This window comes from Oncorhynchus kisutch, linkage group LG4 (assembly GCF_002021735.2).
Source record: "Oncorhynchus kisutch isolate 150728-3 linkage group LG4, Okis_V2, whole genome shotgun sequence".
Classification (NCBI taxonomy): domain Eukaryota; kingdom Metazoa; phylum Chordata; class Actinopteri; order Salmoniformes; family Salmonidae; genus Oncorhynchus; species Oncorhynchus kisutch.
Window position 1 is genome coordinate 16,590,505 of NC_034177.2, and position 22,188 is coordinate 16,612,692.

Here is a 22,188-nt window from a genome sequence, read left to right on the forward strand (position 1 = left end):
CAAAGTTGGAATAATACTTTGAAATTGTGAACATGGTGATAATGCCCTTATAGCGTAAGAGCTGTTTGAAAAGACCACCTGATATTTCTGCCTGTTTTGGTGGGATGGCGTTTTGGCCTGCCTGGACATCACCAGTCGGTAAATTAGTTAATAGACCTTTCCCCTCCCTACTCCCAGACAGTCCTAGAACAATTCTTGCTCGTCTTTCAGTTAATAAATTGCTTTTAACGAAACAGATATAGGCCTAGCCGATTGATGCTCAGATGGATTAAAATCCAGAATACTAACAATTTCACTCGTGTCCCCACGATCCGTTTTATTTGCTAGTAGGCCTATTTGATATTAATTTGTATGTGTTAGCAAATCAAATAGACCAAAACCATGGCCCTATCCTATGTTAACGAGCCATAATACAATTATTTTGTCATCATGACTTATCCAGTAATATATACTGAACAAAAATATGAATGTAACATGTAAAGTATTGGTCCCATGAGCTGAAATAAAAGATCCCATAAATGTTCCATACACACAAAAAGCTTATTTCTCTCAAATTGTGTACACAAATTTGTTTACATCCCTGTTAGTGAGCATTTAGTCCTTTGCCAAGATAATCCATCCACCTGACAGCTGTGGCATATCAAGAAGCTCATTAAACAGGTGCACCTTGTGCTGGGGAGAATAAAAGGCCATTCTAAAATGTACAGTTTTGTCACACAACACAATGCCACAGATGTCTCAAGTTGAGGGAACGTGCAGTTGGCATGCTGACTGCAGGAATGTCCAACAGAGCTGTTGCAAGAGAATTTAATGTTCATTTATATACCATAAGCCGCCTCCAATGTTGTTTTCGAGAATTTGGCAGTACAGCCAATTGGCCTCACAACCGCAGACCACATGTAACCACAACAACAGCCCAGGACCTCCACATCAGGCTTCTTCACCTGTGGAATCGTCTGAAGAGGGGTGCTGAGGAGTATTTCTGTCTGTAATAAAGCCCTTTTGTGGGGGGAAAAAATACTTCTGATTGGCAGGCCTGGCTCCTTAGTGGGTGAGCCTATGCCCACCCATGGTTGAGCCACTGCCCAGTCATGTGAAAGCCATAGATTAGGGCCTAATGCATTTATTTCAATTGACTGATCTCCTTCTATGATCTGTAACATCTTGGAAATGGTTGCGTTTATATTTTTGTTTAGTATAAATAAATAGCTCAATTAAGTTGTCAACTGCAAGGCCTATTCACTAAATATATATATATATATATATATATATATTTGTTAAATACATTTCCATTGCTTGGTTTTTGCTTAGCTTCATACTTTGGTTACACCGTATTCCTAGTTACACCTGTCTTTTGGTCACTTTAAGCCATTTGACCCATTACGGCTTTGTCAGGAAAGAAATGGTGAGACATTGATGATAGGATAAATATATATATTCAGTTATACTTAACTGAGGCACAACCAAACATAATATGAATCGTTTGTTATATACAAGGGATGCCTTTTGACAGTCGTGGCTACAGTTGCAAACATGATTGTAATCCAGCAAACTCGTGCCAGCTGGAGGATTTTGGGGGCACCAACCCTGCTAGCTGCAAAGATTCGAAACGCACTGGCCCAAGCATAGTTAGTTGAAGACGAACTTGTGACAATACTTGTTTGGCTATCTAATAAACTGCAATATGTGCCTATTGTTAGTTAGTTAGTTAGTAGTAGGTTACGAGAAGGGTTTACTGTATCATGTAACTGGCGAATAGCTACAGAGGCTAGTAACGTTAAACCAGTTTAGCAAATTTGCGTCTCGAGCCCCCTCCACCATTTTCCAGTTTAGGGGAAAGCTTTAAAACAAAAAATACTCACCGTCAAAATATCCTTGATTGGGTAACTGTTTAAACTTGTTCAAAGGCTAATTTAGTCCTCGTAAAAGCTATTTTCCTTTCCTTCTTAAGTTATCACAAACCCAAGTTCACTGCCATGTTCGTAGAGAAGATATCGAACTACATCGATAGTCAGACCAGCGAAACTTGTGTCCACTGTGCAGCTTGCTGTACGGAAACAAACGAACGTAGCCGTAATTACACGACTTGTTGTATGTAAAGTATGGGATACAGGCTGTAAGATGTGGCATACAGTATACCATCCAAAGACCTCGTAAAAGCCATTTTCCTTTTCCTTCTTAAGTTATCACAAACCCAAGTTCCCTGCCATGTTCGTAGAGAAGATATCGAACTACATCGATAGTCAGACCAGCGAAACTTGTGTCCACTGTGCAGCTTGCTGTACGTGCACCAGCTGTACGGAAACAAACGAACGTAGCCGTAATTACACGACTTGTTGTATGTAAAGTATGGGATACAGGCTGTAAGATGTGGCATACAGTATACCATCCAAAGAGGGGACCAACAACAAATGTAAGCATAAAGCCATGAGTGCATTCATTACAATTCAGTGAACAATATATTCTTAAAACAAAAAGATGTGACTATGAGTGCATTCATCAAATGCCATATGGAAACAATTTATCATAAAACAGCCAGTAAAAACATAAAATAGATCAATCTTGACACTTGCACCAGGGACAGCCCCCGCCTCACTACTCAAACATAAGCAGACGGATGTTGAAAGGCAAAGTCATATGAACCTGCAACAATTTTAGGATTCCCATCTGAAGTCTCCTAGCACAATTCCTCTATTATGAAAGTACTTATTGGCAAAATACATTCAACAGTACAACCCAACCATAGGCATAATAACATCCTAGCCAGCCATCTATGTATTCAACATTTGCTTTTGTTTGAATAGGGAGCTAGGCCATAGTATTAGAACCTTTTTTATTTTTAGAAACTAGCCAGATAAAGTTGGCTTATACAGTATATCCATATTCACATAAAATTAGAAATAGTGGAGGTACAGTGCTAACAAAATCACAAATAAACAGAAATAATAAATGTGGACATGTTCTTCCATTTTACCCTGTAAGTGTGCTACAATATACAGGTACCCTTAGTCTACAACTAAGTGAGAATAGAGGTGTTAGATAGCAGACAAAATGGCAAAGCGTCAGAATGAGGGTTAAATGCAAAAGACAAAGCATTGCAGACTGATAGGTAGCCAAACCTTCTAAGCTCACTCCCAGCCCTTGATGAACCACATGCATCCCTCATGACAGGGATCATCAACTTTTTCAGCCACGGGACGATTTTTTTCTTGAGCGGATTGTCGGTGGGTCGGAGTCTAAATTCCAAATAATTAGTTGACTGCAAATTGACCGCAAGAATATTTGACTAAAACACAATTATTTCAAACCATGCTTAAATTTGTATATGATCACATCTGGTTCAGGGCATGATGAATAGTAGTGAGAGGAACGTGCAAAAGTTGACTGTGCACACAATGCTATTAGACACACATTAAAAACCACAGCATGCGCTTTATAAACACAGCGTTACATGCAATCAAGTATTACGTGTCCTTGTCTCATGCAGCATGCATCCAACAGAAGAGTAACCGCATCCTACACTATTCCTACAGAACAGTTTAAGGAAGATTTAGTTCAAAAAGGTACTTGTGTAAAATGACGTAGTGCTGAAATGTGCAGACTAACACAATAGCTTCACAGTACATGGTATCAAAAAGGGGTTTCATTAAGTACAGGACTCCAAAATTATATTTGTTTCAATTATGTATACAGCATGTTCATTGTTAACAATTCTGACTTTGCGAGTAAGTGTGTCTTCGGTATAACTTCATTTCACCACCACTGACTTCTGATTCCTGAGCAGTTCATCCAGTCTGAAAATATAGTCTGAGGATCTGTTGAGACTTCTAAAGAGCCCCCCACTTTTGATATATAAAGAGGGTTAAATAACAGGAAGTACCATTTGACAATATCAGACTTCAAAACTACTTTGGTGTATAAAATGGGCCAAAATGATGGTGTTCAACACAGCTAATTCATTATATGCATTGTATTATATGCATTGCAATACTGATGTGATTCCCCAACATGCTTCATCCTTGCAGCATCAGACGCCCATTGTTACCATGGTCGTTCACGTTGCTTGGTATACTCGTTGCTTGGTATACTCCAAAATATACAATAACAATTCATACAGAATTAGACTCAGATATCAAAATATATACATGTACAGTACAAAGACATACAACTAGCATCTGTTAATATCTAAGCCCTGGGGTCTGACTGAAGGTATGGGGTGCTCCATCATTATTGACTCTTCCATATAAAAATCAGTAAAAAAATATATATGTTATGTCAAAATAGTAATTTCCCTTAGTGCACTTTACCCAAATGTAAACATCAACGCAAAAGCACAAGATGAAATAGACACCGCCTGGAATGCACTTTTAACCAACCAGCATTCAGGATTAGACCCACCCGTTGTATAAATGTAGATAAGGTCAAAGGCTGCATCAAGGATAATTGAAAATATGCAAGCGGATCCCGTGAAAGCTTAAACCGTTTCTCTTTAGCTTGGTGGTGTCACCTGGATAACTGTATTCCTGGACGTAGCCTAAAACAGGGTTAAGAGCAAAACATCTGTGCCTTATCAAAACAATATCCTGTCAACAATTGCCTTTGTGACAGTGATGAGGTAACAGTATTTGATAAAAACAAAGGTTTCATGCTTTTGTAGTATAAGCATTGATAGCAAGCTCAAATTGCCATGCTACACCAATGTTCAACTGATTTAAGTCCACCGTGATTTCAGCAAACCCAAGGGTTAAACCCTGTTGCCATGAGAATCAGTACAGCGGAACCATGTACCCAATAGAACAACATCAGGATGAACAAACATGACAATGAGGTTATGACAGAATATTGTGCAATATAATTAACAGGTTTTAAAACTAACTAGTTACTGATTTTCATATGAAACACTTGCTTTCATTTCTATGGTGGCTAAGATTTAAAGAAACACCCTCCGAGTTGCATAAAATTGCTTTGAAATATAAACTATATTTGTAAAGGAGACATTTTCCTGCTACTGTCAAGCCTGCCAACAAGGAAATAACATCTATTCGTCAAACAAAAAGGGCCTTCAGTTCATAAGATATGGCTTAATAAAACAAAAAACAAACAAATAGTGAGTAGTCTTCACATCAACTAAAAACTGACCGAAGTAGTTCATATAAGAATTGCCCTACAGTTTTGTACGATTGAAAATATACTTCAAAACTGTAGTCTCAGTTTCCAAGCCAAAATCTGAAGAACTTTCAATGTGTGGTAATCTTTAGAAATTAAGATTTATACATTCCTACTTTCCATTTATGAATGCGGAAAAAATGTCAAAACTTTCCTCTCCAAAAACGACTTACTTCTGTGAAATTCCTACCATTATCAACTACTCTGTACCATGTTTGAAAATAGACATTTCTAGAAAAATCATGACAATAGAAAATAAATATTTCTATGAATACAAAACATGATTTAATCTTGGCTAGTCACTATCAATTGAACACTTTCCTTTTTTGGCCCCATTATAAATCCTATTAGCTTAAAAGTAATAAATAAGCCCAGGAAATAAAGTGCAGTCTATTTCCTGGTGTTACATATTTACAAAACTAAGTCCTGAATCAAGTGAAATCTACAAAACAAAATCAATGTGGCAAAATACTCTTTCGCCCAAACCTTTCCTTCCTTCAGCAGTGAGAGTATCAAGGTGCTTCCTTGGAAGAAATGGCTATATAAAATGAGTCAAGGAAATGTCACTTCCTTAGCTTCCCTTTCTGGGGGCTAGAGTCCACTGCTGTATCCCCAACTTAATCCGAAGCAGGCCTTTCTTTGTGCAAAGCAGCTGTCGCCTCTGGTGCCTTACTGGAGATTTTTACCATGAGAGAGACATCCGTGCTAGGCTGCTGTGGTCCGATGTTGGAATCAGTAGATTTGGGCTCCTGCCTCTCGCCGTCGTCCTCCTCTCCATCAGAGCACGGCTCCCAGACATCCTGGTCCTCGCTCTCTATCAAGCCCTGCACAGCAATCTGAGGCACCAGGTTGAAACGTTTCACCACAGTCAACTCCTCGCTGGTTTGGGAAATAGCCGTCCAGGAGGCCGCCCGCTGTGGGACCCGATTGCCTCCAGGGGCGTTGAGCGTTGTTGCGGTGACCGTGGGGATGGTCTTCTGGTCGTCAGGCTCGTCAAAGCTCACCTCCTGCACCGCCTCCTGCTTCTTGAAGGAGTCGCGGCGCTCCGATAGGTTGAGCTTCCTCATCACCACCAGCTGCTCTGAGCGTTCCGACGCCCAGTCCTTCACCCTCTGGCAGCCCCCATACCCCACCAGCAGCCTCCCGTAGTCCCCTTCGCCGCAGACTCCCTCCACCTTGTCCTGGAAAGGCACCTCCAACGTGTGCCTTCGGTGGGGGTACGACTTCTTGTCGGTGTGGTAGGCGCTCGAGAGCCTCTCAGCTGACTGCACCCTCTTCAGGAGGGGGGAGTGGGGCATCTCGGCACTGCGGGGGCGCAAACAATGGCGGACGATGGTGGGGGGGGACAGAGTCTTGCCATGGAAGGTCTTGGTGATGCCAGAGAGGGGGGAGGGGGAGCGCTGGGGTGACAGGGGCTGGGTGGAGGAGTTGCAGGCCAGGGGGGACGGGGGGATGCTGCTGGTGGACTTGCGGCGACCCACCTTGGTGTAGCGCTGAGTGCCCATCTTGGAGGCCAGGCCGTGCAGGGAGCTGGGAGAGCTGGAGCTGGGAGAGCTGCTCTGTGGAGAGTTGGTGTCTGAGGGAGAGGTAAATACAGAGTAAGGTAGCCTGATTAAAACCACCAGCTTTACAGTCCAACTCAAAGGGATTACTGCATTGTCATTAACAATAAAATGGACAAAGTCATATTGCAAGCAAAATTGGGAGATAAGCTTATTAGTCAAAGTAGCAGCCTTAGTAATACAGTAGTGACTGTAGCCATAGTAGAAGCAGCAGCAGCAGTGGTAGCGGTAGCAGCCTTAGAAACACAGTAGTGACTGTAGCCATAGTAGAAGCAGCAGCAACAGTGGTAGCGGTAGCAGCCTTAGTAATACAGTAGTGACTGTAGCCATAGTAGAAGCAGCAGCAACAGTGGTAGCGGTAGCAGCCTTAGTAATACAGTAGTGACTGTAGCCATAGTAGAAGCAGCAGTGGTAGCGGTCTTAGTAATACAGTAGTGACTGTAGCCATAGTAGAAGCAGCAGCAACAGTGGAAGCGGTAGCAGCCTTAGTAATACAGTAGTGACTGTAGCCATAGTAGAAGCAGCAGCAACAGTGGTAGCAGACACAAGTAGTTGTAACAGAGTAGCAGTAGCAGTGGTAATAGTAGTAGTAGCAGCAGCGGCGGTGGTAGTAGTAGCAGCAGTGGTGGTAGTAGTAACAGAGTAATAGAAGCAGTAGCAGCAGCAGTAGAACTATTATAGTAGTAGTAGCAGTGTCGGTGGTAGTAGTAGTAGTAGTAGGGGTGGTGGTGGTAGTAGCAGCAGTGGTGGTAGTAGTAACAGAGTAATAGAAGCAGTAGCAGTAGTAATATTATAGTAGTAGTAGCAGTGGCGGTGGTAGTAGTAGTAGTAGTAGGGGTGTTGGTGGTAGTAGTAGTAATAATAATAATAATAATAATAATAATAATAATAACAGTAGTTGAAGCAGTAGCAGCAGTAGTGGTAATAGTAGTAGTAGCAGCGGTGGTAGTAGTAGCAGCAGTGGTAGTAGTAACAGAGTAATAGAAGCAGCAGCAGTAGTACTATTATAGTAGTAGTAGCAGTGTCGGTGGTAGTAGTAGTAGGGGTGGTGGTGGTAGTAGTAGTAGTAGGGGTGGTGGTGGTAGTAGTAGCAGCGGTAGTAGTAGTAATAATAATAATAACAGTAGTTGAAGCAGTAGCAGCAGTAGTGGTAATAGTAAACTCAGCAAAAAAAAGAAACATCCCCTTTTCAGGACCCTGTCTTTCAAAAATAATTAGTAAAAATCGAAATAACTTCACAGATCATCATTGTAAAGGGTTTAAACATGGTTTTCCATGCTTGTTCAATGAACCATAAACAATTAATGAACATGCACCTGTGGAACGGTCTTTAAGACACTAACAGCTTACAGACGGTAGGCAATTAAGGCCACAGTTATCAAAACTTAGGACACGAAGAGGCCTTTCTACTGACTCTGGGGAAAAAAAGAAAAGGAGAAAGATGCCCAGGGTCCCTGCTCATCTGCCTAAGACAGCGCTACAGGGAGATAGGACTAACAGCTGATCGTCCTCGCAGTGGCAGACCACGTGTAACAACACCTGCACAGGATCGGTACATCCAAACATCACACCTGCGGGACAGGTACAGGATGGCAACAACAACTGCCCGAGTTACACCAGGAACGCACAATCCCTCCATCAGTGCTCAGACTGTCTGCAATTGGCTGAGAGAGGCTGAACTGAGGGCTTGTAGGCCTGTTGTGATGTCTGGTGAGGACCTGCCTTACAAGCACCAACGTCGCCTATGGGCACAAACCCACTGTCGCTGGACCAGACAGGACTGGCAAAAAGTGCTCTTCACTGACGAGTCGCGATTTTGTCTCACCAGGGTTGATGGTCGGATTCACGTTTATCGTGAAGGAATGAACGTTACACCGAGGCCTGTACTCTGGAGCGGGATCGATTTGGAGTTGAAGGGTCCGTCATGGTCTGTGGTGGTGTGTCACAGCATCATCGGACTGAGAATGTTGTCATTGCAGGCAATCTCAACGCTGTGCGTTACAGGGAAGACATCCTCCTCCCTCATATGGTACACTGCCTGCAGGCTGATCCTGACATGACCCTCCAGCATGACAATGCCACCAGCCATACTGCTCGTTCTGTACGTGATTTCCTGCAAGACAGGAATGTCAGTGTTCTGCCATGGCCAGCAAAGAGCCCGGATCTCAATCCCATTGAGCATGTCTGGGATCTGTTGGATCGGAGGGTGAGGGCTAGGGCCATTCCCCCCAGAAATGTCCAGGAACTTGCAGGTGCCTTGGTGGAAGACTGGGGTAACATCTCACATCAAGAACTGGCAAATCTGGTGCAGTCCATGATGAGATACTGCAGTACTTAATGCAGCTGGTGGCCACACCAGATACAGACTGTTACTTTTGATTTTGACCCCCCTTTGTTCAGGGACACATTATTCAATTTCTGTTAGTCACATGTCTGTGGAACTTGTTCAGTTTATGTCTCAGTTGTTGAATCTTGTTATGTTCATACAAATATTTACACATGTTAAGTTTGCTGAAAATAAACGCAGTTAATAGTGAGAGCACGTTTATTTTTTTACTGAGTTTAGTAGTAGTAATAATAAAGTAGCAGTGGTAGTAGTAATAACAGAGCAGTAGCAGCAGTACTGGTAATAGTAACATAGTAGTAGTAATAGTAACAGAGTAGTAGTAGCAGTCGTGGTAATATTAGTACCAGTAGTCGTAGCAGTAGTGGTAGTAATAATAATAATAATAATAATAATAATAATAATAATAATAATAATAATAATAATAGTAGCGGTGGTGGTAGTAGTAGCAGCAGCAGTAGTAAGTAATAACAGTAGTAGAAGCAGTAGCGGTAATAGTAGTAGTAGTAGTAGTAGTAGTAGTAGTAGTAGTAGTAGTAATAATAATAATAATAATAATAATTTAGTAGTAGTAGTGGTAATAGTAGTAGTAACAGAGTAGAAGTAGTAGTAATAGTAGTGGTAATAGTAACAGAGTAGAAGTAGTGGTAGTAGTAGTAACAAAGTAGAAATAGCATCAGTAATAGTCGTAGTAGTGGTAATCGTAACAGAGTAGTAGTAGTAGCAGCAATTACAGATCATTAGCAGCAGTAGTGGTAATAGCAACATAGTAGTACTATTAATAGTAGTAGCAGCAGTAACAGAGTAGTAATAGTAGTAGTAGTAATATCAACAGTAGTAGTAGCAGTAGAGGTAATAGTAATAACAGTAGTAGTGGTAATAGTAACAACAGTAGTAACAGTAGTAGTAGTAGGCTAGTAATCATAATGGTACAGTAGCAGCAGAAGTGGTAGTAGTAGTAGTAACAGAGTAGTAATAGTAATAACAGTAGTAGTAGCAGTAGCGGTAATAGTAGTAGCAGCAGTGGAAACAGTAATAGCAGTAGTAGTAGGCTAGTAATCATAATGGTACAGTAGCAGCAGTAGTGGTAATAGTAACAGAGTAGTAGTAGGCTAGTAATCATAACTGCAGCAGCAGTAGTCATAGTAACAGTGCTAGTAGCACTAGTAACAGTGCTGCAGGTGTCGGCCTGATGTTACCTCCAGCCTGGTGGTCAGGGGCAGGGCTGCGACAGGGGGTGGAGGGGCCGGGGGACAGGCTGTGTGTGGGGGAGCCCGGCAGGCTCTCGTTGGACGACACAGAGTGGTGCTGCAGGCCAGAGTTGAAGCTTCGGCTGCTGTGCATCACTGTGCTTTGCTTGGACAGCTTCTTCAGGATGCTCCGCCGCCTGGGATAGTCATTGGTTCCCGAGAGTTATAACGGGGTTATGAAGGTGTTGTGAAGGGGTTTGAAAGGTAACAAGTGACATAACATTATTATAATATATATATATATTTTTTTTTATAGTACGTGATTCACGGCCTGGGAGTTTTTTTTATGTATACGTATGCTGCAAAACAAATGTCCTTATTGAGTATGCCTGCATAATAATATCAGGGATATTGAGGCTGATGACAGAGCAATAGTAGAGAAAAAAATGTAGAGAAAAAATATCACAAAACAAATTAGAGAGAATACTCTGTGCATTAAGAACGTCTTCTACAGTATAACTTAAGTTTCTTAACTTAAAGTCAAGGCTTAGATGTATAACTACATTTTGAAAAAGGAGAACACTGCTGTGGAAATGTTTATCATCCATCCATGTAGTTGTGTGCAGTGATCTCTATCAAACACTGGGGGGAGACAGAATAGGGACTTTTGCAGTATGACTCTTGCTGGATGTATTTACACTGAACAAAAATATGAACAACATGCAGCAATTTCAAAGATATTACTGAGTTACAGTTTATAGAAGGTAATCAGTCAATTTAAATGAATTCATTAGGCCCTAATCTATGGATTTCACATGACTGGGAATACAGATATGCATCTGTTGGGCACAGATAACTCTTAAAAAATATATTTAAAAAAATTTAAAGTAGGGGCGTGGATCCGAAAACCAGTTAGTATCACGCCACAATCTCCTTTGCAGAGAGTTGATCAGGCTGTTGATTGTGGAATTTTGTCCCACTCCTCTTCAATGGCTGTGCAAAGTTGCTGGATATTGGCGGGAACTGGAACACGCTGTCGTACACGTCGATCCAGAGCATCGCAAACATGCTCAATGAGTGACACGTTTGGTGAGTATTCAGGCCATGGAAAAACTGGGAAATTTTCAGCTTCCAGGAACTGTGTACAGATCCTTGCGACATGGTGACGTGCATTATCATGCTGAAACATGAGGTGATGGCGGTGGATGAACGGCACGACAATGGGCCTCAGGATCTCGTCACAATATCTCTGTGCATTCAAATTGCCATCGAGAAAATGCTATTGTGTTCGTTGTCCATAGTTTATAGCACATAGCACATACCATAATCCCACCGCTACCATGGGGAACTCTGTTCACAATGTTGACATCAGCAAACCGCTCGCACACAAGATGCCATCCAATTTTTATTTGTCTCGTGCCGAATACAACACCTTACCATGAAATGCTTACTTACAAGTCCCTTAACTCTATTTCTTGAACTGCATTGTTGGTTAAGAAAATATTGAAAGTAAAAAAATAAAAAATGACAATAACAAGGCTATATACAGCGAGTACCGGTACCTAGGTCAATGTGCGGGGGTACAGGTTAGTCAAGGTAATTTGTACATGTAAAGTGACTATGCATAATAAATAATAATAAGATAATAAACACGAGTAGCAGCAGTGTGAAAACAAAGAGCGGTCCATGTAAATAGTCCGGGTGACCATGTGATTAATTGTTCAGCAGGCTTATGGCTTGGGGGTAGAAGCTGTTAAGGAGCCTTTCGGTCCTAGACTTGGCGCTCCGGTACCGCTTGCCGTGCGGTAGCAGAGAGAACAGTCTATGACTTGGGTGGCTGGAGTCTGACAATTTTATGGTCTTTCCTCTGACACCGCCTAGTATATAGGTCCTGGATGGCAGGAAGCTTGGCGCCAGTGAGGTACTGGCCCGTACGCACTACCCTCTGTGGTGCCTTACGGTCAGATGCCGAGCAGTTGCCATACCAGGCGTTGATGCGACCGGTAAAGATGCTCATGATGTTGCAGATGTTGAACTTTTTGAGATCATTCCTAATCTTTTCAATCTGCTGAGGGGGAAAAGGTGGTGTTGTGCCATCTTCACGACTGTCTTCATGTGTTTGGACCATGTTAGTTTGTTGGTGATATGGACACCAAGGAACTTGAAACTCTCGACCCGCTCTACTACTGCCCCATCGATGTTAATGGGGGCCTGCTCGGCCCTCCTTTTCCTGTAGTCCACAAACAGCTCCTTTGCCACATTGAGGTTGAGAGGTTGTTGTCCTGGCACCACACTGCCAGGTCTCTGACCTCCTCCCTATAGGCTGTCTCATCATTGTAGGTGATCAGGCTGTGTCGTCAGCAAACCTAATGATGGTGTTGGAGTTGTATTTGGCCACGCAGTCGTAGGTGAATAGGGAGTACAGGAAGGGAATAAGCACACACCCCTGAGGGGTCCCAGTGTTGAGGATCAGCGTGGCAGATGTGTTGTTGCCTACCCTTACCACCTGGGGGCGGCCCATCAGGAAGTCCAGGATCCAGTTGCAATCTCCCCGGGACAGGTAAAAACTTGCCTTTGATGTCCCAGTGGCCATCGAAGGTGAGCATTTGCCCACTGAAGTCAGTCACGACGCCGAACTGCAGTCAGGTCAAGACCCTGTTGAGGACGATGAGCATGCAGATGAGCTTCTCTGAGGCGATTCTGACAGTTTATGCAGAAATTCTTCGGTTGTGCAAACCACAGTTTCATCAGCTGTCCGGGTGGCTCGTCTCAGACCATCCCACAGGTGAAGAAGTTGTGAGGTTGTGAGGCCGGTTGAACATACTGCCAAATTCAAATTGGAGTAGGCTTATGGTAGAGAAATGAACATTCAATTCTCAGGCTACAGCTCTGGTGGACAGTCCTGCAGTCACCATGCCAACTGCACGTTCCCTCAAAACATCTGTGGCATTGTGTTGCCTGACAAAATGCACATTTTAGAGTGGCCTTTTATTGTCCCCAGCACAAAGTGCACCTGTGTAATGATCATGCTGTTTAATCAGCTTCTTGATATTCCACACCTCTCAGCTGGATGAATTATCTTTGCAAAGGAGAAATGCTCACTAACAGGGATGTAAACAAATTTGAGAGAAATAAGCTTTTTGTGGGTATAGGAACATTTCTGGGATCTTTTATTTCAGCTAATTAAACATGGAATCAACACTTTACATGTTGTGTTTATATTTTTGTTCAGTATATATAAAATGTACATTTTCATATCAACCCCACAAAGTTAATACATCATAATAATAGCAATACGGCATTAATATTACATTGAATTAAATTAGCACACAACAATCAAAACGTTTTCCCTTACCTGTCCTGATTACCTCTTCTCTTGCTTTTCTTGCTGCGTCTTGCCATTTTGCCCTTGTGGCTGGTCTTTCGAGCCGGCCCAACCTTGATTGACGTGTTCTCCAGTGCCGTGGTCTGAAGGGCCACCTTGCCACCACTCTTTTGGGGTTTCACAAAAACCAATGAGGTATTAGTATTGATTAAAGCTCATAATATCCCAAAGAGTGTGGGTATAGTTTGACATTAGGCTTGAGATTGTGTTTGTTTCTGTACCTTCAGAAGCAGCTCCATTATCTCTGTGTGGACCAGGCCTTGCACAGACTCTCCATTCACGTGAGTGATGAGGTCATTGGCCCTCAGTCCTACCTCATGGGCTGGGCTGCCATCTTCGACATTCTGTAAAACAAAAGTGGTTTATTATTATCACAATTACTGAAAGTCTGTGTGGTGATGCAGTCTTTGATTGTGCAACTATTGGCTAATTCTGGAGCCGAATAGTACGGGACACTCACCGAGACCATGTGGTTCACAGTGTAAACGTTGCTGTCGCCCATGTAGACGCGGATGGCCTGCATAGTGAAGCCGTACTTCCTCCCCGAGCTGTGGATGACGATGGGTGGCCCCAGGATGCTGAGGCTAAGCGACAGGTCTCGGCTGGGGGATGAGTCGCGTGATGAAGGGTTGGACGAGAGGGAGCGCATTAAGATGGGGCTGGCCTGGAGGCTGCCGGGCATGTCGTCTGGAAAGGTGCACAAAGGATGAGTTCATATTCAGGAAATTTGAAAAAGTATGGTAAAATGGTGGAATTCAGAACAAGAAACTGCTCTTGTTCAGCATTTACAAGTAACTTAAAATCCATTAGCTCTGTGCAGACACACCTGTCACATATCCACACCCTATTCAGTGATATTTGCCTGCTGGTGACCAGCATCCCTGTATGACTAACTTATTTAGCTTCTGAAGCGTTACCACTGTGCCCAGAAGAAACTTGCATGACAGTGGAATTAACCTGCAGTGATGACGAGAGACAGGGCGGAGGCGGAGGCAGACTTGGGTAGTTTACCCCCAAGCCTCGGACTGTCTGGCGTCTCCAGCTGGTTCCCAAAGTGTCGGGAGGCCCCGTGGTCCTTGGGGGAAGAGTGTTTCGCTCCGGTGCTGTTGCTACGAATCCGATGCAGGTTTGATTCAACCACCTCAGCTGTAATGCACAGAAGTAAGGGCATATATCTATATTTTTGACCAAAATAGGCAATGTCTCTTAAGTTTCTCTGCAAACACAATACTTTGTCTGGATGGAAGATCACTGAAAACAAAAGAGGAAGCGTCTACACTCAAAGTCTTTGTTTTGACTGTTTCCTCTTTGATTTGTCCTTAATCCTCCTATCAACATGGAATTAAAAAAGCGATATCACACAAATCTATTTGTTTTATGAGCAATTAAATATCATAAGCACTGTTTCAATTTCTGTTGGTTTCCATGAGGCTGTGCAGACTTGAAGCAGAGTGGACGGAGGGGCTTGGGGCTGAGCTCACCTTCATCGTCTGTGGAGAAGGCGAAGCGCGGAATGGTCTCCAGACTGTGGGTGCTGCTCATCACCAGGGGGCTGGCGCTCCTCTCAGACTGGGAGGAACTGGACGAGGCCCGAGGGCGCAGGCTGCAACACATAAACCGCAGTGTCAGTTCGAAGGAGACATAACAATGGTGACACATTATATCGAATGGCAGAGCGTTGGGCCAGTAACTGAAAGGTTAATGGTCCAACAAGGTGAGAAATCTGCCGCTGTGCCCTTGAGCAAGGCACTTGCTCCAGGGTCGCCATTAAAAATGGTAGACCCTGGCCATGACCCCACTCTCTGACGGCGTCTCAGGGAGAGTTGGGATATGGAAAAAATAAGTCAAATTCACACATGCGTATTAAACCTCTTGGTGTTAGGGGGCAGTATTTTCATTTTTGGAAAAAAAACGTTCCCGTTTTAAATGGGATATTTTGTCAGGAAAAGATGCTAGAATATGCATATAATTGACAGCTTTGGATAGAAAACAGTAACGTTTCCAAAACTGTAAAGATATTGTCTGTGAGTATAACAGAACTGATGTTGCAGGCGAAAGCCTGAGAAAAATCCAATCCAGAAGTGCCCCAGGTTTTGAAAGTGCTGCGTTCCAATGACTCCCTATTCAGCTGTGAATGTACCATCAACGAGCTTACGCTTTCTACGTATTCCCCAAGGTGTCTACAGCATTGTGACGTAGTTTTACGCATTTCTGTTGAAGAATAGCTGTAGGCAGCCACATTGCGTAAGTGGTAACATGGTGGCTCCGAGAGAGATTCTCGCGTAAAATACAGAGGTAGCCATTACTCCAATCGGTCAGAGTGAAAAATGAATTGTCCCGACTGATATATTGTCGAATAGATATTAGAAAAACACCTTGAGGATGGATTCTAAACAGCGTTTGCCATGTTTCTGTCGATATTATGGAGCTAATTTGGAATATTTTTTGGCGTTGTGGTGACTGCAATTTCCGGGCGATTTCTCAGCCAAACGTGAAGAACAAACGGAGCTATTTCGCCTACAAACATAATATTTTGGGAAAAATTAACTTTGGCTGTCTACCTGGGAGTCTCGTGAGTGAAAACATCTGAAGTACATCAAAGGTAAAAGATTTTATTTGATTGCTTTTCTGATTTCCGTGACAAGTTTGCCTGCTGCTAGCAAGGCATAATGCTATGCTATGATAAACTTACACAAATGCTTGTCTAGCGTTGGCTGTAAAGCATATTTAGAAAATCTGAGATGACAGGGTGATTAACAAAAGGCTAAGCTGTGTTCCAATATATTTCATGATTTTCATGAATAGGAAGATTTTCTAGGAAGATTTATGTCCGTTGCGTTATGCTGATTAGTGTCAGATGATGATAACGGTCCCGTTCACGGGCTGGGCGTCACTACAGGTTAATACACAGTTGTACATGTGTGAAATAGGACAGATATAAGCACCCACCAAATTATATATCTAAAGCTAGCATAGTCATTTTGGACATTTATGCACACCCTACTCAGCTAAATTGGACTTTTCTGAACTAATCATTATTTTATGCACTTTCACCCACTGTTGTGCAGTGGTTTCCGATAAGGAAATATTTGAACTACTACACAGGGAATCCTAACAGAAAGAGAGGGCTATAAACTCAGCCTGGCTCTGCTCACCTGCCCTTGCGATCTTGGTGCTGGCGTTCCTGTCTGTGGATGTCTCCTCCTGGGGAGGTTGTGAAACATCCATCCCAGCCCTCCTTGTCTTCGCTGTGGCCCGATGAGAAGCTCAAGTTGGAATGCGTGGCCAGATTTTCTGTGCTGCTGTATACCTGAAAGTATGGAGTAGCCACATTAGCTAAGGTGGCCAAGTTTGGTGAACATGGCTCCAAAAAAAACTGATTTAAAGATGGTCATTATTTTATTTACAGAGAAATGCTCTACTAACTAGTAATATTAGACATTTACCTGTTCTGACAAAATTATGAATATTTGAAGAGGTATGTTCCAAACCTTGCTGAAGCGGTTTGACCAGGAGGAGAACTGTCGGATTTCCAGGGAAGACTCTTCATCGTTGGTTTCATCATCCTCATCTGAGGCCAAATGGTGGTACCGCTCTGAGCGAGCTGAAAACATGACAACACAGAATGCATGGAACTGGGACCCTACCATAATATCCAACCTGGACATTTAGCATATTTAAAAATATATATATATCTTTATTCAACATAATTGACTAATGGAAATATAAAATCAGCAAGAGCAGGATGAAAAGCAAATATTACTACATCTGTGGAGATACAGTATAATGGCAATATCAGGAAATGGATCTTTGTTTTAAAGGTGTTTCACACAGAATTTCTCTGAAAATCTTCCCTATGTGAAAGCTAGGTGCTTTGCAACAGCACTAGGCTGCATTCAAAACAAATCTCCCCCTCCCACACACCCCATTTCCCCGTAACATGGCAGAGACTCAAACTTGAGCATTTCACTTTCGGTTTTTGTCCACCATCTTCAAACAGCTGTAGAAACAACATTTCACCTTCACCTACACTATTCCGTGCTTGTTTTCTCACATAAACTGAAATTGAGAAAACAGTATAGAGTTTTAGCAACCAGGAATTTATAGAGCAATTTCCACTAGATAGCACAGCCAAAGTCCAAACAGCTTTCCCATTTTGACAACAGATGCTGCTCCATCTGGAAAAATCTATAGGTGAATATCACAGCCACTCACAACAGTGGTGTTTAAGTAATACTGTGAAACACCATCATTTCACTATTGCTGCAGATACAGTTGAAGTCGGAAGTTTACAAACACTTAGGTTGGAGTCATTAAAACTAGTTTTTCAACCACTCCACAAATTTCTTGTTAACAAACTGTAGTTTTGGCAAGTCGGTTAGGACATTTTTCCAACAATTGTTTATAGACAGATTATTTCACTGGATCACAATTCCAGTGGGTCAGAAGTGTACATACACTATGTTGACTGTGCCTTTAAACAGCTTGGAAAATTCCAGAAAATTGTGTCTTGGCTTCTGATTGACTCAAATAATGTCAATTAGCCTATTGGAGGTGTACCTGTGGGTGTATTTCAAGGCCTACCTCCAAACTTAGTGCCTCTTTGCTTGACATCATGGGAAAATCAAAAGAAATCAGCCAAGACATCAGAAAAAAAATTGTAGACCTCCACAAGTCTGGTTCATCCTAGGTACCATGTTCATCTGTACAAACAATAGTACGCAAGGATAAACACCATGGGACCACGCAGCCTTCATACCACTCAGGAAGGAGACGCGTTCTGTTTCCTAGAGTTGAATGTACCTTAGTGCGAAAAGTGCAAATCAATCCCAAAGCCAGACTACGGTTTGCAACTGCACATGGGGACAACAATCATACTTTTTTAAAGAAATGTCCTCTGGTCTGATTAAACAAAAATAGAACTGTTTGGCCATAATGACCATCGTTATGTTTGGAGGAAAAAGGGGGAGGCTTGCAAGCTGAAGAACCCCATCCCAACCGTTAAGCACGGGGTGGCAGCATCATGTTGCGGGGGTGCTTTGCTGCAGGAGGGACTGGTGCACTTCACAAAATAGATGGCATCGTGAGGATGGAAAATTATGTGGATATATTGAAGCAACATCTCAAGACATCAGTCAGGAATTTAAAGCTTGGTCACAAATGGGTCTTCCAAATGGACAATGACCCCAAGCACAATTCCAAAGTTGTGGGAAAATGGCTTAAGGACAACAAAGTCAAGGTATTGGAGTGGTCATCACAAAGCCCTGACCTCAATCCTATAGAACATTTGTGAGCAGAACTGAAAAAGCGTGTGCGAGCAAGGAGGCCTACAAACCTGACTCAGTTACACCAGCTCTGTCAGGAGGAATGGGCCAAAATTCACCCAACATATTGTGGGAAGCTTGTGGAAGCCAACCCGAAACGTTTGACCCAAGTTAAACAATTTAAAGGCAATGCTACCAAATACTAATTGAGTGTATGTAAACTCCTGACCCACTGGGAATGTGATGAAATAAAATAAAGCTGAAATAAAATCACTGCTATTATTCTGACATTTCACATTCTTAAAATAAAGTGGTGATCCTAACTGACCTAAGACAGGGAGTTTTTAGTAGGATTAAATGTCAGGAATTGTGAAAAACTGAGTTTAAATGCATTTGGCTAAGGTGTATGTAAACTTCCAACTTCAACTGTATATTTATGGCCATTTTCTGAAATTACAATACAATTTATAATGATTATTTTTCACCTTAAGTAGCACCTTTAATAAGACCTGCTCTTTTAAGTTCTCTTGTGCACTTTACACTGTTAACTTCCATTCATTGTTCTGTTTTATGTTGTGTGATGTCTCATGTGTAACTATAGTCTTAGACAAAAAGTTATTCGGCTGTCCGCATAGAAGAACCCTTTTGAAGAATCCTTTTTGGTTCAAGGTAAAACTGTCTGTGGAAAATGGTTCTACTTGGAACCAAAAGGGTTCTTCTACCTGGAACCAAAAAGGGTTCTTCAAAAGGGGTTCTCCTATGGGAACAGCTGATGAACCCTTTCAGGTTCTTGATAGCACCCTTTTGGTTGTGTATGGCTGTGTTACTGCAGGCAGCCCATTCTGATATTTTTTCCACTAATTGGTCTTTTGACCAATCATATCAGATCACCTCATTTTCAGAGCTGAACTGAATGGTCAAAAGACCAGAATTTGTCTGCCTGTCTAAACGCAGCCATACACTATTAGTTTTAGGAGAACAGCCTATGTATGCTGCTTTCGTGGCCAGTGCTCACTTGGAAAAGACATGTACATTTCTATGTGACTTCTCTGTTTAAATAAAGGATAAATAAAAATACATGAAAAAAGACCACTTGTGAAGGACTGCCACGTACTGTCAAAGTAGCTGGTGTCGTCATCCGCTTCCAGTTGAGGGATGAATTCTGCTTTCTGTCGCAGTAGCCCGTTCCAGTCCAGATGCAAGAAAAAGCAGTGTCGTTTGACCTCAGGTGCTCCTCCTAGAACAAAATGTATTTTTGTAGATCACAGTCATGTGTGCAGATTTCAGAACAATAGCCAACAGCAAAACGTCAGACCGGGATGACGTGAAATGGAAGACGAGGGCTTGGTTCCAATATCTACACTAGCGCACCACTAAGAATGAAGCAATTGAACATGAATTCCATGTGAGATTGGACATGAATTCCATGTGGGGTGTTAGTAGGTCATTGGAATGTAGCAGAGTGGTTCACGTACCTGTCCCCAGGCGCTCCAGAGGGCTCTGTCTCAGCAGCCGTGTGATCATGTCCTGGGCGTCTGCAGGTAAAGCTTCGTCCCCATCGGGCCAGGTGATGTCATCTGTACATCGGGCAAGCACACGTTAATCTCCACATTGAACACCATTTTAAAAAGCCTATACACTGTTTATATTCCATCAATGGATACTTGCCACTGACAACTTGCCCAAAGAGTTCCTCGGGCGTGTCCCCAAAGAAGGGCACACATCCAACCAGGAACTCATACAGGATGACACCCATGGCCCACCAGTCTACTGGCTTCCCATAGCCCTGTCTCAGTATCACCTCTGGGGCTATGTACTCTGGGGTGCCACACACCTAGAGAACCACACCGATAATGTTGAATTATACCTTTAGCATGTGTATTTTTAACACATTGACATTTAGTTACACAGTAGTTATGAGATGGTACACCTATACTGGATTGAGTATTTGACCTGGTGTAAGTGTGTGAATATGTGCTTTTGTGTTCAAGACATGTGTCTGGCATTTTCGGTATATAGTTGTCCTATGCCTTACTATGGAGCTGAATGTCCTTTATTTATAGTGAAATGACAAATAAAGGGTTAAGTTTTACAGCACTGACTCCCACCTGTTTGTCGATGAACTCCCTGGTGTCTTTCTCCATGTGACCCTCATACAGGTTGGTAGTCATGTTCATCAGGCCAACTCTGGACAGGCCAAAGTCAGTCAGTTTGATGTGGCCCATAGAGGTGATCAACAAGCTGCAGGGGGATGGAGAGAAATGTTCAAACTACACTTTCTTCAACTTGAGCTGTGTAAAGACTAAAGCTGGTTCTGTACTCACTTGTCAGGTTTGAGGTCTCTATGGACGATGCCGTAGTTGTGAAGGTACTCTAAGGCCAGCACAGTCTCAGCAAAGTACATCCGGGTCATGTCCACAGGAAGGGGGCCCATGTTCTTCAGCAGGTTGGCACAGTCCCCACCTGCAAGAGATTACCAACCGTTATGCTTCAGCTACGAGAAATCATGGGTAAGAACACATTCACCGTTCCAACTTTTTTCATTTAGTCCGCCTCTTTTAGAAACATGATAAACACATCAGTCTTGGGGTAGATCATCATATAACATTACCTTCCACATACTCCATCACCATGCACAGGTGGCGCCGTGTCTCGAAGGAGCAAAACATGGAGACCACGAAGGGGTTCTCGGCGAAGGTCAGGATGTCCCGCTCCACAAACACCTGCTGGATCTGGTTCCTCAGGACTAGGTTCTGCCGGTTGATCTTCTTCATGGCGAAACGCTGCCGGGTGTTTCTGTGACGGACCAGGTACACAGCCCTGCCAACCGCCACAGGACAAGAGCCATGGTCATACAAGACCTCCACATTGATAAACCATGACTACAGGGGTAGGTTAATTCATAGTAAGTGGAAGTGTGTTCTATTTTTTCAGTAGTCTAAATGTTTACCAATCATGACATAGGTCTACAGTTTTTCTACACTTTTAACTTGAACCTTGAACGGACTATTGCTGAGTGCATTGATTTATAGTAAATATATGTCAGCTAATAGCTAATTGGGAGTTGTTTTTTAGTTATTAGTGTGGTTAACCACCTGTCTGTTTAGCGCTTACCCATAAGCTCCATTACTGATGAGCTTGATGGTTTCAAAGTCACTCTCCAGTGGTTTCCTTCGCGTTGGGGTCTGTGGACACTTGTTCTGCTGCAAACAGTGCAAACAACAAGATAAGTGTCATGACTGTCCACGAGAATCCAAACAGGTCAGATCAGGTTTGA

The 22,188-nt window shown here is 42.7% G+C and overlaps 2 protein-coding genes across 6 annotated transcripts in view; both read right to left on the reverse strand.

Annotated features, from left to right (window-relative positions):
* The window catches only part of LOC109889124 (phosphatidylinositol 3-kinase regulatory subunit gamma), a 34,464-nt gene extending 32,161 nt beyond the window's left edge, over nt 1-2,303 (reverse strand). The window contains exon 1 of the mRNA XM_020480326.2: nt 1,863-2,303. The gene's annotated coding sequence lies outside the window, so the exon portion shown is untranslated. The remainder of the gene's footprint in view (nt 1-1,862) is intronic.
* Nucleotides 2,304-2,819: 516 nt separating this feature from the next.
* LOC109889123 (microtubule-associated serine/threonine-protein kinase 3) overlaps nt 2,820-22,188 on the reverse strand; it is a 50,997-nt gene continuing 31,628 nt past the window's right edge. Inside the window, exons 12-27 of one of the 5 annotated variants that reach the window (XM_020480322.2) lie at nt 22,026-22,114; nt 21,523-21,731; nt 21,236-21,374; nt 21,020-21,152; nt 20,580-20,745; nt 20,387-20,488; nt 20,026-20,148; nt 17,139-17,251; nt 16,803-16,957; nt 15,129-15,250; nt 14,605-14,793; nt 14,108-14,334; nt 13,869-13,991; nt 13,618-13,754; nt 10,272-10,459; nt 2,820-6,742 (exon numbers count right to left, since the gene is read on the reverse strand). In XM_020480322.2, coding sequence (XP_020335911.1) covers nt 5,784-6,742; nt 10,272-10,459; nt 13,618-13,754; nt 13,869-13,991; nt 14,108-14,334; nt 14,605-14,793; nt 15,129-15,250; nt 16,803-16,957; nt 17,139-17,251; nt 20,026-20,148; nt 20,387-20,488; nt 20,580-20,745; nt 21,020-21,152; nt 21,236-21,374; nt 21,523-21,731; nt 22,026-22,114 — 3,174 coding nt within the window. In that variant the 3' untranslated portion in view covers nt 2,820-5,783. The remainder of the gene's footprint in view (nt 6,743-10,271; nt 10,460-13,617; nt 13,755-13,868; nt 13,992-14,107; nt 14,335-14,604; nt 14,794-15,128; nt 15,251-16,802; nt 16,958-17,138; nt 17,252-20,025; nt 20,149-20,386; nt 20,489-20,579; nt 20,746-21,019; nt 21,153-21,235; nt 21,375-21,522; nt 21,732-22,025; nt 22,115-22,188) is intronic. The other 4 variants (XM_031822522.1, XM_020480323.2, XM_031822521.1 and 1 more) reach the window with 4 other exon arrangements.